At 34.4% G+C, this 20,011-nt stretch overlaps 1 protein-coding gene across 2 annotated transcripts in view; it reads left to right on the forward strand.

Moving 5' to 3' along the window:
• The window catches only part of ERBB4 (erb-b2 receptor tyrosine kinase 4), a 1,187,482-nt gene that overhangs the window by 873,163 nt on the left and 294,308 nt on the right, over nucleotides 1–20,011 (forward strand). For both annotated transcript variants that reach the window (XM_012446038.2, XM_012446041.2), the window contains exons 13-15: nucleotides 4,566–4,698; nucleotides 11,087–11,180; nucleotides 19,225–19,379. In XM_012446038.2, coding sequence (XP_012301461.1) covers nucleotides 4,566–4,698; nucleotides 11,087–11,180; nucleotides 19,225–19,379 — 382 coding nt within the window. The remainder of the gene's footprint in view (nucleotides 1–4,565; nucleotides 4,699–11,086; nucleotides 11,181–19,224; nucleotides 19,380–20,011) is intronic.

Genomic DNA, 20,011 nt, shown 5'->3' on the forward strand with positions numbered 1-20,011 from the left:
ATAAACAAATTGTAGTAAACCATACTATGAAATACTATGATCAATAAAAAGAAGCAAACTATTAATATACACAACAACCTAAATGAATCTCTGCATATTTATTCTAATTGAAAAAAAATGCCAATTATGAAAAATTACATGCTGTATGATTTCCTTTATATAAATTTTTAATCACCAGATTATAATAATGGAGAAGAGATGAGAGGTTGCAGTAAGTTTAAAGGGAAGGTGGGAAACAAGTCAGTGTAAAGATACAAGTACAAAACTAAGAATTCTTGCTATGAAGGAAATTTGTATTTTGCCTATATCAATGCCAATGTCCTGGTTGTGTAAACTTTTTAAGATCTTATCATAAGGTAAAACAAGATCTCTCTGTATCATTACTTATAACTACACAGTAATATGCAATTATTTCAGAACAAAATATTGAATTTAAAATATTTATATTATAAACCCAAAAGATAAAATAACAATCAGAAGTTGTATAGCTCATAAGCCACATATGTAAAACTAAGAAAATAAAATCATTTTAATAATTTATCCAAAACATAGGATAAAAGAAGAAAAGGAGGAAGAGAACAGAATGGACAAACAGAAAAAAAAAATAAGATAAATTATTTCAACTTAATTATTTCGATTATCACAAATGCAAATGGTTTAAATACCCTAATTAAACGACAGAGGTTATCAGATTGGAATAAACAAAAACTAGGCTCAATGATTTCTGCCTGCAAGACATGGACTTCAAATATAAAAGCACAACTAAATTAAAAGTAAAATTATGGAAAAATACTGAGAGAGAAATAGATGGAAGAGAGTAGAGAGCCAGAAATGTTTGTACAACTTATTTTTTTATAAATATGCAAAGTTCATAGAGAAATTATATCTTTTCAACAAATGTTACTGGAAATATTGAACATATACAAAAACTGAATAGATCCTTACATAGTACCTGTGATTGTTCACTTTATGTATGTAATATAGCTGGGGCATGAGGTGACCAGATATTTTATTAAATATCATTTCCAGACATGTCTGTGAGAATGTTTCTAAGTGAGGTTAGCATTTGAATTGGTATACTAAGTGGAGCTGATTGCCCTCACCAGTGTGGGTGGGAGTCATCTAGTACACTGAGGGTCTAAATACAACAGAAAGTTGAAAGAAGGAAGAGTCCACTCTCTCTGCCTGACTACTTGAGCTAGAACATTGATCTTTCTCCTGCTTTTGGAATGGAAATTACATCCTTGATTCTTCTGGTTCTTAGGCCTTTGGCCTTGTACTAGAATTTGTATCATCCATCCTCTCAGATTTCAAGCTTTTAGACACAGACAGGGACTGCACCACTGGCTTCGATAGGTCTCCAGCTTGCTGGTAGAAGATACTGAAATTTCTCAGTTTTCATAATTGTATGAGCCAATGTGTGTGTGTGTGTGTGTGTGTGTGTGTGTGTGTGTTGTATGTATAAAATCTCTTAATGGTTCTGGGTTTCTGGAGAACTGTGACTAATACAGTACCATATGTGCAAATTAACTCTAAATGAATCATATGGATAATTGTGAAACCTATAAAACTTCTATAAGAAAATACCAGAGGAAACCTTTGTGACCCTGCATCAGGCATATCTAAAATGTTTTAGATACAATGTCAAAAATATGATTCAAAAATGCTGATAAATTATCAAAAAGAAAAACTCCTTTTCAAAAGACAGTATTAAAAGAATGGAAAGACATGGCTAAAATTGGGAGAAAATACTTGCAGAATACATTTTTTTAAAAAAAACTCTCAACTCATTAATAAGAAAACAATCAATGCAATATAAAATGGGCAAAAGATTTGGTAATACTTGACCAAACAAGATATATAAAAATCAAATAAGCACATTAAAAGATATTTATCATCTTTAATCACTGGGAAAATGTGAATCAAAACCACAATCAGGAATTACTACATTCAAATTAGATAGTTTAAAATTGAACAAACTGACCACATCAAGTGCTGGTGAAGATGTGGGGAAACTGTTTTGAGTTGTATTCATTCATAGTAGGAATGTAAAATGGTACAACTACCTTCAAAAACATTTGACAGTTTCTTTTTTTTTTTTTTTTTTTGAGACGGAGTTTCGCTCTTGATACCCAGGCTGGAGTGCAATGGCATGATCTCGGCTCACCGCAACCTCCGCCTCCTGGGTTCAGGCAATTCTCCTGCCTCAGCCTCCTGAGTAGCTGGGATTACAGGCACGCGCCACCGTGCCCAGCTAATTTTTTGTATTAGTAGAGACGGGGTTTCACCATGTTGACCAGGATGGTCTCGATCTCTTGACCACGTGATCCACCCGCCTCGGCCTCCCAAAGTGCTGGGATTACAGGCTTGAGCCACCGCGCCCGGCCGACAGTTTCTTAAAAAGGTAACCCTATACCAGCCATATTATCCTGCCGTTCCATTCCTGGGTGTTTATCTGAAGGACAAGAAAGTGTATGCCCATACAAAGACTTTTACACATATATTCCTAGTAATCTACTACTACTATTTTTAACATCGAAAATGGGAAACAGTCTAAATGTCTTTCAATAGGTAAATGGATTATAAATTTCATATATGCATACAGTAGAATATACTCAGTAGTGAAAGTGAATAAGCTATTGTCACATGCAGTAACAGATGAAACTCAAAATAATCATGCAGGTGAAAGAAACCATATAAAAACAGAAGATATACTGTATGATTTCATTTATAAAAAATTGTAGAAAATGCAAACTAATGTACAGTGAGTATCAGAAAGCAGATCAATGATTGTTTAAGTAGGATGGCACAGAAGAATTACAATAGTCATGAGGAACCTGTTGGAGATAATGAATACATTAATTATCTTGATTGTAGATGTGATTCATGATGTCAACACTTATCAAATGGTATACTTTATATATGAGCAATATATTGTATGCCATATATACCTCAATAAAACTGCTATGCACAGGCACACATATGCACATATTCAAGAAGTAGCGGGATTTGTTGATAGATCTAAGTCTGCCTTGAAAAAATTTTACGTAGTTTAATATAGGGGCCTTTTTATAACCTCAAGATATAGGACAAAGAAAATATGAATTGGAATATTTGTTTCACTGTTTCAAAACTAGTCAGGATCACAGATGTGAGAGATTTTCTCTCTCAAGCATATGTTAGAGAAGTTAACTTTCACAGATTTCACAGATACAGTTCCCTGCTTTTATTACACTACCATATTCAGTGCCATCCCAACCCACCTCACAAATGTTCTTGCCATAAAATTTTACATTTCATAATAAGTAATGTTGGTAACTAATGGAAAGATAAAGTTGATTTTGATGTTTTCATCTTCTTTAGAATTCTTAGTATTTCATGAAAACCACATACAGTTGTGTTTCAAGTACCTCAAATCACTCTCAGGCACCCAGAATAACATTCGAAGTATTTATGGCTCTTCTTATTCAATATCAAATATCCCTTCACTAAAATAATGTTATCCTGAATAAAGGATATTCAGTATAAAGGGAAACAAAGATGGTTAGCCTTAAGTGGAAATTGAAAAATTATTTGGGCCTTCTGCCATCAACAACAACAAAAAAGTAGAGTTAACACTAAAGACTATGAATACTTTAATCTCTACACCTCTTCATAAATAGCCACTGTAATTTGCTGCATATTTTTTCAAAACTTCTTCCTTACCTGTGATGACTTGACCAATGGCAAGGTAGACCTAGTCAGAATACAGCAAGGTCCTGTAGAAAACTTATATTTTGGCCGGGCACACTGGCTCGTGACTGTAATCCCAACACTTTGGGAGGCCGAGGTGGGTGGATAACTTGAGGTCAGTAGTTAAGACCAGCCTGGCCAACATAATGAAACCCTACAAAAATTATCCGAACGTGGTGGCATGTGCCTGTAATCCCAGCTACGCAGGAGGCTGAAGCAGGTGAATTGCTTAAACCCAGAAAGCAGAGGTTACAGTGAGCCAAAATCATGCCACTGCACTTCAGTCTGAGTGACAAAGCAAGACTCTGTCTCAAAAAAAAAAAAAGGAAAAGAAAACTTCTATTTTATTTCTGTTCCTTTCTCCCCTTCATACCCTCCACATATTCTTCTTCTTTCTCTTCCTCTTTTAATACTTTTTTTTTTGTTTCAGGACAGTATATATTTTTTCAATTTCTTCATGAAGCTCTCAAACTGAGAAGTCAAAATATTTGATGTATTAGTGGAGCAAAGAATTGGCTTGAGAGAAGTGTAGTTTATACTTTACCTTGGACACATAATTTATATCACCTCTCCTCCCAGTAGTTTTTATATAGACAATTCACTTTTGTTTGGCCTTATGAAAAATGCAATATTGCTGTACAAACACAGCCACTAGGACTCTGCAGTATGAAAGAAGTTGCGAGTAGGATGGGACATGGCAATTGGATAGGCCACCAAAGTCATTTACCACAGATCTCTTTTAAGCAAACTCCTTTAGCAATAGCATTACTAGGAGATTTTAAGTTTTGACACAACTCTCTGTTTTATTTCCCCTTGATTTTGGTGTTTCACAGCTGCCGAAGGAATGGTGTGCAACCATCTGTGTTCAAGTGACGGCTGTTGGGGACCTGGGCCAGACCAATGCCTGTCGTGTCGTCGCTTCAGTAGAGGAAGGATCTGCATAGAGTCTTGTAACCTCTATGACGGGTAAGGCTTCTAGTGTTGCCTTCACCTCATGAGCTTTGAAGGATTGATTAGCTCTGATTTTTAAATTATAAGAAAGTGGTAAAATGCAGGCCAGGATTTTTAAGGAGAGCTCTTGTTGCATAAAGGAGACAACAGATAGACAAATTCTTTTAAGGTTAAATAATTTTATTTGAAATGGCAAGTTCAAATACATATTTTCCTATTATATGCATTTTTTTAAAAAACATACTTGGACAATTCTTAATAAATTATAGCAATTTATCCTTAATCAAAATTGAAAAATATAATCTGATTTTCTTTATAAAGATTGTTACAAGTAACCTTCCTCTCCATATGTCCCAATATTTTTTATTTTCCTCTGATACTTCCCTATAAATTTCATCTGGAGTGCAAGTTTTCTTGTTTTTTTTTTTCAACTCACTTTTATGTCTATTTGTGTATGAATGGTTTGTTTCTATGTCTTTGACAAGTGCTTAGCCCTATAGAAAACCTAACATTGTAGTTTCTGGTTGAAGTGGTTTTGAAAGTGTTCTGTCAGTTTTTAGATAATTTTAGTATTTTAAATCAAGTATTTTTAATTTTTTCTGGTACTTCAATAATAACATTACCAGTAGTAGAACCTAGTAAGTACCTAGTTGTATAACCTTTCATATATTCATAAAATCACTCATCATAACATACTATTTGATGCATCATTATTGTTCTTTATTGATGTGATAATGCATTTTTAGTGCTGCTCCTAAGTCAAATTTTCTTATGTTGCTCACTGAAAGTATTTTCAATAGTTTTGGAAAATATACTTTTGAAGTTCTTTCATTTCTCCTTGTGCCTCATGAATTATCCTACTGATACCAAATTAATAACATTTTAGTTTTGCATTTTACATGAGAAAAATAAAAATCTATGGGTCATAATGATATTGACATATCTCTTCTTTGCAAGATGTCCAAAAGCAATTCCCTCCATAAAATATAAGGGGAAAATATTAACATTAGAAGCATAAGTATAAAATTTTTTTTTATTGCATTTTAGGTTTTGGGGTACATGTGAAGAACATGCAAGATTGTTGCATAGGTGCACACATGGCAGTGTGATTTGCTGCCTTCCTCCCCCTCACCCATATCTGGCATTTCTCCCCATGCTATCCCTCCCCAACTCCCCATCCCCCTCTGTCCCTCCCCTATTTACCCCCACCAGACCCCAGTGTGTAGTGCTCCCCTCCCTGTGTCCATGTGTTCCCATTGTTCAACACCCGCCTATGAGTGAGAACATGCAGTGTTTGATTTTGTGTTCTTGTGTCAGTTTGCTGAGAATGATGGTTTCCAGGTTCATCCATGTCCCTACAAATGATGTGAACCCATCGTTTTTGATGGCTGCATAATATTCCATGGTGTATATGTGCCACATTTTCCCTGTCCAGTTTATCATTGATGAGCATTTGAGTTGGTTCCAGGTCTTTGCTATTGTAAACTGTGCTGCAATGAACATTCATGTGCATGTGTCCTTATAGTAGAATGATTTATAATCCTTTGGATATATGCCCAGTAATGGGATTGCTGGGTCAAATGGAATTTCTATTTCTAGGTCCTTGAGGAATCGCCACACTGTCTTCCACAATGGTTGAACTAACTTACACTCCCACCAACAGTGTAAAAGTGTTCCTATTTCTCCACATCCTCTCCAGCATCTGTTGCCTCCAGATTTTTTAATGATCGCCATTCTAACTGGCGTGAGATGGTATCTCAATGTAGTTTTGATTTGCATTTCTCTAATGACCAGTGATGATGAGCATTTTTTCATATGTTTGTTGGCCTCATATATGTCTTCTTTTATAAAGTATCTGTTCATATCCTTCGCTCACTTTTGAATGAGCTTGTTTGTTTTTTTCTTGTAAATCTGTTTTAGTTCTTTGTAAATTCTGGGTATCAGCCCTTTGTCAGATGGGTAAGCTGCAAATTTTTTTTCCCATTCTGTTGGTTGCCGATTCACTAGAATGACTGTTTCTTTTGCTGTGCAGAAGCTGTGGAGTTTAATTAGATCCCATTTGTCTATTTTGGCTTTTGTTGCCAATGCTTTTGGTGTTTTGGTCATGAAGTCCTTGCCTATGCCTATGTCCTGAATGGTTTTGCCTAGATTTTCCTCTAGGGTTTTTATGATGTTAGGTCTTATGTTTAAGTCTTTAATCCATCTGGAGTTAATTTTAGTGTAAGGTGTCAGGAAGGGGTCCAGTTTCTGCTTTCTGCATATGGCTAGCCAGTTTTCCCAACACCATTTATTAAACAGGAAATCCTTTCCCCATTGCTTGTTTTTGTCAGGTTTGTCAAAGATTGGATGGTTATAGATATATTGTGCTGCCTCCGAGGCCTCTGTTCTGTTCCATTGGTCTATATCTCTGTTTTGGTACCAGTACCATGCTGTTTTGATTACTGTAGACTGGTAGTATAGTTTGATGTCCGGTAGTGTGATGCTTCCCACTTTGTTAACATGGCCAAATGGCAAAGGGGCTAAGGCATAGTGCTGGCGGTTGTAAGCAAAAATTTTTAAATCAGAATTTAATCATTTTTCAGGAAAATTTTAGCATCTAATTTTATGAGGTAAAATTGGCTGGTAATTTGAAAATGAACAGGAAATTATTTACTGCTTGTCTCATTTAATTGTATTTATGCTTTTTCCCAATATTATGAACAATAAAATACCTCAGATCAAAATATGCTTGCTTTTGTGTCACCAATTGATAAATGAAGCAAAACGTAATAGACTAATAAATTAAAATGAAACACAATAGATGAATTTCATTGAGTGAATATTACATTAAAAGTTTATGTAATATATATGTGCAATTCTAAAGAGGAAATTGATTATAGAAATCATTTTGTGTAATAGCAGCATCTTATAAATAGAGGGAACTGATATAATTAAGTATGGGCTAAAGTCACAACACTCTATAGGAATCAAGCCAATGCTAGAATTTAGGGTATCTGATTTTTCGTCTGTTTTTCCCCCAGAACACCATTCTTTTTGTTTAATATTACAGTTTTTAGCTTTTCAGAAATATGGAATTTATTAATATGCGGATGTATATACCAGTTTCTGTCTCATTTCTGCAAAACAATGAAAGCTAACCGAAAGAAAACTACGGGTTTCCAGAAGAAACACTGATTACCCCACTGTTTTTGATATTTAGCATATTTCATATATATATCACAAAATCAAATCTGTTAAATTGACTTAGTTTTTAATGTATTTTGCAGTAATTTTGGCAACCCAGGAAATCATAAGCATGGGGCTAGTTTGAAACATGATCGACGTATGTGTCTTGTAAAAGACTGGTGTAATACTTACCTGCCCAATAATGGATTGCACACCTTCCATCTTGTGGTATGGGCTAGTTTCTTCCAACAGTAGCTAATGGTTATGATAGCCTTTGAGGAAGAACAAGTTTATATCCCAACTTCAGTATTTCCTAGCTGAAACATCCAAACTTGGGCAAAAGATCTAATCATTCTAAATTGGTTTCGTTATATTAAAATTGGGAATAATAATGATGTTAACTTTATAGGATAGTTATGATTATCAAATGAGAAAATGCATAAGATCTTATTGGAGTTTATATCATAAATATTATCATTATTTCCTTTTTCATCTATTTATCTGAGTTGATTAAATGGTTAAATAGAATGGCCATTTTAAAAACTACTAAAAGTAATCAAATATAAATATGACATTTGCCAAAATCCAGGGAGCCTATTTGTTATATCCCATATTATATATATATATGTTATTTATAACACACATATATGTTACATATATGTGTGTTACATATATAACATATGTTTTATGTGTGTGCATGTGTGTTTTGTGTGTGTGTGTGTGTGTGTGTATATATATATGTAAAATGTGTGACTCCAGAAGAGACGAAATCCTAAAAAGAGGACTTTTGGAAGGGAAAAACAAAAATCAATCAATTACTGGCTGAGTAGTATTCAAATCCATGTCATATAAATCACTGTATTACAGCAACTCTTAACTACAATGCTCAAGCAATAAAAATAAAAAAGATAAGTAACTGCAATGGAACTTTAGAACTTCTCATATCTGTCAACATGCTTAAACTCTTCTGAAAGTTTAAGAACAACACAGAAACATCAAAGAAGACACCAGTCTAAGCTCTTTGCAAGTGTTTTTATATTTAATAATTACACCTTCTCAATGAAATTTTATTTTTCCCTTTTACAAAGGGTATTTAAAAAACTGAGGCTTAAGGAAGTTGAAGTATTTAAGGCCTAGAAATATTAGTGTTGTTCCTGTGGTTTAAATTTGGAAAAACTAGATTCCAGAGTATTCACTCTTGATCATAGGACTTGCTAAGGTAGCACATACAAAAAAACTGTGAGAAGTGTATCATAGCAAAACCAAGTGAAACAAAGCTCAGTTTGCAAAGCTCATACTTAATAGACTACAGATTGATAAATTGGATTCAAATGAAAGGGTAACTCTGGCAAAGTCACAGTAGAATCACTAGAGGACAGGGAAGAAAAAGAGAAATATGGAGAAAGTAACAATAAAGGACAGAAGAAGTAATAGAGATTTCAAGGAGGATCTTTTCTGAGAGTAGAAAAATCAGAAGCCTGACCAGTGGAAGTCTGGAAGAAAAGGGCCATAGGCCACCTCCATGATTGTTTTATGACCTATATTTTATTATTCAACTCTACATGTGGGGAAGTGGGTTTTGGAGAAGGAGAGTAAGAAAAGCATGACCTTTGTTCTAGTGATATGAAAATTGTGACCTTCATTTAATACCATAAACTTTTGATCACCCAAGAAACTCTTATCCAAAACCAGTGGATATTCTCAAGCTGTGCTATAATTGTCATAATTTTGTTATGCAAACAATGCTTTTGATTATCTTCACAATTTACCCTCTCATACCAGCTCTTTTTAACTTTTATATTCTGAAGGGTTTCTTTGTTGAATACTTTGCATGGTTTATGTCAATGAAAAGATCACCTGTCTTCATGTAATTGTAATTTTAAAATCAAGGAAATTTATAAAAAAGTTTGATTCCTAATGAACTACTATCTTACTCTATAAAATTCATAATCCATGTAACTAAATTTATGTGCATTCCATACATAATTAAGGCATCTATGCTATTCACTTAGAAAACCAAACTTAATTATTTTACCTTGGAATATAGATACAGTCTTAAGCTAACCAACAGAAAACATAGCTCACTTTTTTACTTCTGTCATTTATTAAGGCTTTATAGTATTCAAATAAGAAAAAAAGTTAGTGCATTACTTTAGGGAAAATTATATTTTAATATATCACCTAATAAATCAAAAATTGCCATATCCATAATGCTGTTGGTTTGGAGTTGTAGCACAGGACAGAAAAGCACAAAATAATAAAGTAGCTAAATATAGTCAAATTTTATTAACCATTTATAAATGGCATTTTCAATTGTCTGTACTCAGTACCTTATCCTCCTGTATTTTAGTGAAATGGGGTGGCTTAAACATATTGTAAATGACTGATATCTAATTATTGATATAAAACTTTTAGAGTAGACATTAATTGTAAAATTTATAAGTTGATAACATGTAATATACAAATAGCCACAAAAAATGTAAGGATATAGGAAGGAATGACCACCATCCCAGGGGATTTCAATTAGAAAGTTTTAGGATTTTACCATTAAACTATTTCTTATATTGTATACCATATAGAATTACTTCAAAAAGAATTTAGACTGCAAAAAGATGTTGTGATATTAGATCAATAATCTAAGAAAATGAAATCTTCCATAAAAAGATAGTTCCTCTAATTCTCCAAGGCAGATATTTTAAAAGGAGAAGAGGAATCAAAGCAGTTTTTGAAGTTTCACCAAAAATAAATTGAAGAGTCTTGGGATTTGAAGGACAAAGATTGGGAACATTCATGTAACTTAGCAACAAGAAAAATACCATAGTTCTTTCAGAATTTAGAAATTAAAGCTTCTCCAAGAGTAAAATTGTATATAAAGACAAAACAGGCACAGCCTTATTGAAAAAGGTAAAAATCATTCTGCTGTGTCATCAGAAGAGTTATACTTTGTAACTTTTTTTTTTTTTTTTTTTTTTTTTTTGAGACTGCTGGAATATCTCTTGCAGCAGAGAGGTTTCCTGAATGAGTCTATCATTGAACTCAATGGAGGGCAGGGAGAGCCATCTGGCTGCAGTTTATCTTTTCTCCTAATGGAAAACTTAATGTTTCTGATGCTCCTGGCACATAGAGAAACAAACTCTAGAATTTACTCTGCCAATAGGACTTTTAGCAGATGTTACTTCATTTGTTAAGTTGACAGCTTGTTTGCTTACACCTCCTCATGTGGCTGATGTTTTCACAGTGAATTTCGAGAGTTTGAGAATGGCTCCATCTGTGTGGAGTGTGACCCCCAGTGTGAGAAGATGGAAGATGGCCTCCTCACATGCCATGGACCGGTAAGCCTGAAGACATCTGTGGGGTGTTGGCTTATTTAGTATCATGTATGAATGTCTGTTATTGTTTTATCAATTAGGTACTTAGAGGATGCCATGGGGAAACATGTTTATCTGCATACAAAAAGCTTAAAGCTTAGTAGTAGAGATAAAATATTTAAAATGTCAATGTCATAAGTATTTATTCTCCAGATAAAATAGTTAAATGGAATTATAAGATATCGAGTGGTTCTGGAATATTGCACAGTGTAGAAAAGAATAATTAGGTTGAAGCATAATCACTAACATAATTAAAAATATGTATAAATTGTTATACAAATGCAAATGAAGGAAAAACTAATTCTGTCTTTGGGATGGAAGTTGAGACATCAAGTTAGGCTATGCAGAAGTGATGTTTGAGCTTTGAAGAGGAATCTGGAAAGAAGAAACATAAAAAGTATGCAAGTGTTAAAGTTCATGTTGTATTTGAGGAGAACTATCACACATTTTTATATGCATTTAATCATTTATTATGGCAGTGTGAAAGACAGTGGAAAGAAGGAGGAAGACAAGTACTCATAAATTAAAATCTACAGTGCAATAAATACTATGGCAGAGGGAAGAATTGAGCTATGAGAATCCAAAGAGGGATTATAGGATTAGGAAAGTCCTCATGGATGAGGTCTCATTTACATAGTTTGAAGTTAGCCTTAGAGAGAAAATTATAATTATTTTTTAGATCTACCTTTGATTTCTATCATTCGAGTTTTTCTTAATAATGAGATCAGTATAAGTTTTTCATTCCAAAGTATAATTTTCATCCTTCTTTAGACAAATTTCCAGTTTATCTGTGTTATTGAATTATCTCTCAGTGGATAACTTGAGACCAACATTTGGGTGTAGGCAAGAGCTTCACATTTCTCTCTATAATTTCACTGGAAATTTAAATAGCTTTAATTTTTCTGCCAGAGTGCTTATTCAGCACTTAATTAGCTTAGAAAAAAAGCAAAATATCATTGAGCCCTCCAAACTTCCATTAGGCCCCAGTGAACTGTTCTGGAACTTCATCTAAAGAAGGATGTGAAGTTGGCCAGTTCAGAGGACTACCACAAGGATATTTAAGCTTGGAAAATCAGACCTCATTGAGAAAAAAAAGTGGTGCTATTTGACATGAAGAACCTAAGTGTAAAAGGCAATTTAATATGTAATGATCTCCAAGTAAGTATGCAAAGGACGTATGCAGCTATTTTCTTTCTCCATTATGGACAGTTATGAAATCTACAGGTAATCGACAGTATGAAAAGTATGAATTCTGTGAAGAATGTCATGAAACACAGGGAAGTGAATTTCTGTAATGGCTTGTTAAGGCAAGTTGAGAGATCTACGAGTCTTTAAAAACTAACATATTTAGGGAACTTCTTGGCTATAAATCATAAAATAAAAAAATCTCTTTTGGAGAGACTGAAACTTTTAAAAATGTATAATTAAAATAATCAAGGATTTGGCCATATTATCTGAATAGGCTGGGGATCATCATAGGCCTCTAGATCCCATCATAATGTATATTGGACATAGATTTACAGAAACACTTTTCAAAAAATTATGAGCAACTGCCAAAAATTGCCTAATGTTTCATTTGTGAATCACTATAGGTGCCACTATGCTGATATTTCCTATACATTTCTTATTACAACTATCTAGTTAGTTTTTCCTTCACACATGTAATTTCCTATTTATTTCTCTTAAACTTTTTATTTTGAACAAGCCTTTAAGAAACATCTTATTCATTTATTCGGCAAATATTATTTAGTACCTACATTGTGCCAGGCTTCATCAGCATACCTACTGATAGGTTTTTCACATTAGCAAAGTCAAACATAAATATTCAAAATTATTTCTCAAAAATTAAGAAGTTGCATTATTTGCACATTTTAATTTTTTCACATTGTCTTTTGGCCATCTATTGTATACTGTATAATAAAAATATATTCAGGTAATAATATTTTGGCCTTCTTGCAATTTTTACTTTGCAGAAAATTCAAATCTATTTATTAACTAATTAATACTTTTAGTTCACCCTAATCCTATAGACAAAAAAACTAATCTGCTTAGATGTAGGATAATAAGACACCATATTTTTTTCTAGAGTAATTTCATGAGAAGAATCCCCTTTATGAAAAATTTCATGAGAAAAATCCCCTTTATGAAAACTTGATGTTTGTTTAACATCTGTAGCAAAGTCTAAACTTCATTAAAGAAAGACATCAATAACTGTCCCTTCAGTATGCCTATACTGGTTTTCAAGTGTGAAAATAGTTCAATGACCACTTTACCTTTGAATCAAGTCTGAATTAATGTGATCATCTTGGATCATATTTATATTCATGATTCAATATACGTTACTGAGGGCCTTTTGTGAGCTAGTTCTATGCTAGATATTTTCACCTACATTTTATTTTATTGTCGTGGAGGTATTACTCCCATTTTTCCAGTGAGGAAATAATCTCGAAAGATGTTAGATGAATTGCTCAATGTAGTTAAATGGATTGTTCTGTAGTATTGAGACCTTTGAAATCACAATTTTAGCATCCAGTCTCAGTGTGCTTATCAGTTCCATGCTTTTTCCCTTCTTCATGCTGCCTCCTGTTACATAAAATTATGCTAGTAAATAACTCAGTCATTAATTTATCCTAATTTGTGGGGTTTTGCAGTTTGTTTTTTCATTTGTTCCTCAAAAGACTTGAGATGGTTTATAAAAATATACTTTTTAAAAATCCTAAAAGTTAATGTTTAAAATTATCTGATAATTAAGAAAGAATCAGTAATCCTTGTATACCAGCAGGTAAGAACACAACGTCTTTCAGTAATGATGTCTGAAAAACTGGCATGGATGATCTTAACCAGTGGCCCAAACCTTGCTCTATGGTTTGTTTTCTTTCAACCCTTACAATTCATACTAGGTGTTTGCCTGTTTCTAGGTCCACCTGCTAATTACTGCAACTAGAGTCAGAGATGGTTTTGTGGGCCAGATAACAGTCATGTATCATTTAAGATATCCAAGATGTTCTGGAAGCCTCTCCATTAGACTGTCACTTTGATGAAATTGAGGAAGTCATCAAAGTCTTTTGGAAATCCCATTCCAGATCTTATGATGTATTCTGTTGAAATCACATTTTTTGACCTCTGAATACTTCCCCAATGGCAAAAATTTATATATATTTATGTTTACCAAACATGGTTACATCTGAATCATGCTATCACTTTCTCCCTTTAAAATATAAAGAAATTGGCTGGGCGTGGTGGCTCACGCCTGTAATCCCAGCACTTTGGGAGGCTGAGGGGGGGCAGATCACCAGGTCAAGAGATCGAGACCATCTGGCCAACATGGTGAAACCCTGTCTCTACTAAAAATACAAAAAGTAACCAGGCGTGGTGGCACGCACCTATAGTCCCAGCTACTTGGGAGGCTGAGGTGGAAGAATTGCTTGAACCCAGGAGGTGGAGGTTGCAGTGAGCCAAGATTGTACAACTGCACTCCAGCTTGTCAACAGAGCAAGACTCTGTCTTAAAATAAATAAATAAATAAATAAATAAATGGAAATTGAACCAATGATGATTAGAAAGTTACTCAAAAAGTCAGCAAGTCAGTAGGATATGAAACTGCGATTCAACTGTAGAAGTTCTGACTCCAAATTTCTCAGACTTCTCCGTTTACTTTTGTTTCCCAGGCAACAATATCTTTAGTGTAATAGGGATAAAATGGTTTCAGGGACTAAGATAGCTATATGTAAAATGAGATACTATAATTCTACTTAAATGTGACAGAAATCCAAGATAATCTTGAAAGGGTTAAATTGGAAATAAAAGAAGGCCTTTGCTTTTATGTCTTTGTCCACACTTGGTCTTCTATATTTCGTTTAATTTTTTATAATTTTATTCATTCTGCTTTACTTTCGCTACTCTTAAGCAGTCCAATCCAGAAAGATAAAGGAGGAAATGTGAGAAGAAAGGCAAGCCTGGGAAATCAGAAAAGTTTCAAAAGACCAAAACTGAGGCTAGAAAGGCAGCAAAAGAAGAGAAAAAATAGGAAGGGAACTGATTTTGAAATACAGTCTTATTAAAAGTGAAAAAGCTGTTAAAGTTGGGTTAATAAAGGTTGTGCTGCTGTAACAAATAACCTTCATTTTGCAGTTGCTTACATAAATAAATTTAAGTTCCTTTTTTCATGTAAAGTACATGGTTGCTTGTTTGGTTTGGGGTTTTTTTTTTGTTTTTTTTTTTTTGGCTTGTTTGTCTTCCCTCCTCTCCCCTCCCCTCTCCTCTCCTTTCCTTTCCTTTTCTCAGAGCCTGTCACCCAGGCTGTAGTTCAGTGGTGTGATCTCAGCTCACGGCAACCTTTGTTTCCTGGGCTTAAGTGAGTGTTGTGCCTCAGCCTCCTGAGTAGCTGGGTTTACAGACATGTGCCACCATGCCTGGCTAATTTTTGCGTTTTTTGTAGAGAGGAGGTTTCACCACATTGCCCAGGCTGATCTTGAACTGCTGGCCTCAAGTCATCTGCCCACCTAGGCCTCCCAAAGTGCTGGGATTAAAGGTGTGAGCCACTACGCCGCCATCTTGTAAAGTATATTGGAAATCTGGGAAATGTTCTAAGGCAGCTCCCCTTTCTGTTATGGCCCAACATTTGGGGATGCTTTTAATTTATGGCACTTCCACTTCTCCATGAAGTCTGTGAGTCACGGCAGCGGAAAGAGAAGGCTGGAGAGTTAAGCACTGGTTATCTCGTGAGCACCTCTAATTATATTTCATTGTCCAAATTAAGCCATACCTTATCTCTAGTGGGAGGAGAATTACAGTCTTCTTGTGTGACTGGAAGTAGAAGATAATTGGCTACTGGTGAATAATAATCTTGTCTTTTACAGTAGCTACCAGAGAAAAACATCAATGGTCACTCAGATAAAAAAAAAAAAGTGGTGCTTCTACAAGGATTCAGTCTATCCTTTAATTGTCTACCTAGATTATTGAATTCAGAGGTATCTTAGAATTAGGGATAAGGAAGAATGTTGCCTTGACCTTCATTTTCTGTTATTGCATTGATCAATTCGTTTATTGCACCTTGGTTCTTAAGGCCTTTGGGAATATAATGAGAGAAGAGTAAACGTTAGGCACAAGATTTTTAAAGTTTCTTTATTATGGAAATGAGATGGGAAATCAGTACGTTCCTTTTTCTGAGATTTGCCAGGATGTTTTTAGTCATGTCAGTGTAAGACATTAGGTTTTCTGTCATGATAATACAATCAAATACAGTCATGCTCTTTAAAACGACATTTCAGTTAGTGATGGACCACGGATGCAATGGTGTTCCCATAAAATTATAATATCATGCCTTTACTGTACCCTTTCTACATTTAGATATGTTTAGATACACACATGCTTATTATTGTATTACTGTCACCTCCAATATTCAGTACAGTGACATGCTGTGCATGTTTATATTCTAGGAGCAAAAGGCTATACCATAAGGCCTTGGAGTGTAGTAGGCTACACCATATAGGTTTGTGTAGGTACACTATGTGGTATCCACGCAATGATGAAATCACCTAATGATGCATTGCTCAGAATATAGCCCTATCATTAAGTGTCACATGACTATATTTAAAAGATGCTTAAAAAACAAAGAACAAAAAGTAAATTATCTTACTACAGTATACTTAAAGATTAAATCAGAACTTGATTTTACTTTCATGACTTTATGTCTTTTAACTTCACCTGGACATGATTTTACATTTATAAGAAAAATACATTTACATTACTTAGAAGAATAATTCCTAATTCTTAATTCAGACTCTAACTGCCTGATTTACTCATAGTTTTATTCTGTATGCTACAAGAAGACATCAGCATGTCTCTTGTCTTATACAATAAGTCATGGTACTGAGCATACTTGCACAGTAAATGATTCTGTGTAATAGACATTATTACATGCCTAAGTACCCATGAGCAAGTGTTAAAATTGGAAGCATGTGAAGTATTCTTTTTTGGAAGAAATAAGAAGTTACCATTAGCAGATTCCTCAAATAGAATAAGTATCAGGTTTCGTGGGCTTTTTTTTTTTTCAAGCTCTGAACATCACATCAAAATAGTGAAATAAACAGGTGCTTGATTGAACCGCACCAGTCTCTGGATTTCCAGCAACCTCTTCCTAATCACTTTTCTTCTTTACACTACCATTCTCTGTTCACACACCTCCATTTTTAAATTTTAAAATGTCGTATTTCTTGATTTCCTGATGCCTTAAATAACCAATTTGTAGTATCTGGCTGCTCTTGGATTAACATTTGTGGAGGACGAGCTTGCCCGACCTTCAGCCTGTGGGCACATGCAGCCCAGGACAGCTTTGAGTGTGGCTCACCACAAATGCGCAAACTTTCTCAAAACATTATGAGTTTGTTTTTTTTCTCATCAGCTATCAGCTATCATTAGCTTTAGTATATTTTATGTGTGGCCCAAAACAATTCTTCTTCCAATGTGGCCCAGGGAAGCCAAACCACTGGACACTCTGTTTTAGACTATAAGGTATTCCCATTATCTTTATAGTCCCTACCTAATACACAGTTCTGTATAATTTAGTGTTAACTCCTGACTGACAAATTCTCATTATTTATAACTATAAATGTGATATAATTGTCTCTCTGCATACTTACTCTATCTTATTTATTTAAGTTGTCTTCATTGTGAACTGTAATGATTATTGAACTCTGTGTACATAGCTAGATCTTAGGGAGAAATGGGTCAGGGGAAGAAGTTCCAAAGGGGAGCAGTCAAAGAGGAGAGGAATTTTAAGACAATAGGTGTCCAAAAAGGAGATGTCAAAGTACATTTCAAGTAGCTGATGTTCACAACAGCTGAATGTGTGAAAACTTTGGGGATGTCTTTTAAGAAAGATGGCATTTATCAAAGGGATCTAAATTTTCTTTGCTCTGAGGATATACCCATTTATAGTATGCTTACTAACCACTGTACCAGATCCAAATCAGCTTGTATTCTGTAAAATTCATATATGTTTTAGTTTTAACATCTTAATTTTGTCATGACTTTTAGATATATTTTCATATTATTGCTTATTAATATCCTATGGATTAGAAAATTAATGTATATTATAAATATAAGTATATAGAGTATATTTTATTTACATTTATTATACTCATATTTATATTATCTTTATCCTTGGATAGGTTTCTTCATGGAGACTTTGTTTGTATGTATTTGCTTTATTATTATGGTCTATTTTGCTCATCAAAATGTGCATTTATATGGCTTTCAGTATTGTTCTGTCATTTACTAAAATCCCCATAAATAGACATAACATTACTTTTAGCTTTTACAAGTGGATATGACACAAAGAATAATCTAGGAATTACTTTTATTCACCTGAACTGCCTAGTTCCTGATAATGTTATAACACATTTTAAAATTCATTTTATAAATAAAGTCATTGTACAACCAAAGGAAAGTTTACATCCTACTCTTATATGAAATTCAGTTTTAGTTAATTTTTGTTATATCCATTTTCTCATTAACTATTTAGTAAGAGCATTCACATATTCCTAGTGATGGTGATGAAATACCTACAGGGAAAATATGTTTTACTAAAAATTGTTGCACTATAATACTGCCAGAATTAAATCACAAGAAGAAAATACTGACATTCTTTTGAAAAAGTCATTGGACAATTAGGCTGATTAAATTAAGTCACATTAAAGTCATGACATGAAAATCAGTTGGCCCAGGAACTGCTTATATCGAAAAGGAAAATATTTCAAGAACAAATATATTATTATAGTGTTTTCACACATACAGGATATCAAAACTGAACTTGAAGGATCTTCTTCGCGCTGTTTGTACTACAAAAATTACATACACATTTGTACTGCTGAAAATGTTCTCCAATTCTCTTACAGGAAGATTTGCCACCTACTGAAGTCTCAGTAACTAAACCATGTGAATACATTCCAGAGGAAATGATGCCCACTTTTCTTTCTTCTTCTTTTTTTTCTTCTTCACATTTAAGGGTCCTGACAACTGTACAAAGTGCTCTCATTTTAAAGATGGCCCAAACTGTGTGGAAAAATGTCCAGATGGCTTACAGGGGGCAAACAGTTTCATTTTCAAGTATGCTGATCCAGATCGGGAGTGCCACCCATGCCATCCAAATTGCACACAAGGGTAAGCATCCTCGCTGGCCAGGGACTCACCTGGTATGTGTTATCCACAGGTATCTTTATCCCTGGTACCTTCTCTGAAATGTATAACATTCTCCTAGAACTCTACTAATCCTTATATTTACAATGCTGATTTTAAGAGAAATACTAAGAGAACGTTTTAAGGAATCAACTTTGTACACTTTAATATTTCTGCTTAGCTTTTGCCTATAACCGTTCTATTAACACCTTCGTGAAGCTAGTGTCAAGTATACCTTGGATGCAGTTTAGAAACTCTTCCAAATTATGTTGGAGGTTCAAAATCTCAGAAAAAAATGACAGTAATCATGCTTTTGAGATTTGTGTTTATAAAATCTTTAGGACTGGGCGCGGTGGCTCACGCCTGTAATCCCAGCACTTTGGGAGGCCGAGGCGGGTGGATCACGAGGTCAAGGATCGAGACCATACTGGTCAACATGGTGAAACCCCGTCTCTACTAAAAATATAAAAAATTAGCTGGGCACGGTGGCGCGTGCCTGTAATCCCAGCTACTCGCGAGGCTGAGGCAGGAGAATTGCCTGAACCCAGGAGGCCGAGGTTGCAGTGAGCCGAGATCGCGCCATTGCACTCCAGCCTGGGTAACAAGAGCGAAACTCC

The sequence above is a fragment of the Aotus nancymaae genome, unplaced genomic scaffold, assembly GCF_030222135.1.
Source record: "Aotus nancymaae isolate 86718 unplaced genomic scaffold, 86718_ANA_hifiasm-v0.15.2.pri h1tg000008l, whole genome shotgun sequence".
Lineage (NCBI taxonomy): Eukaryota > Metazoa > Chordata > Mammalia > Primates > Aotidae > Aotus > Aotus nancymaae.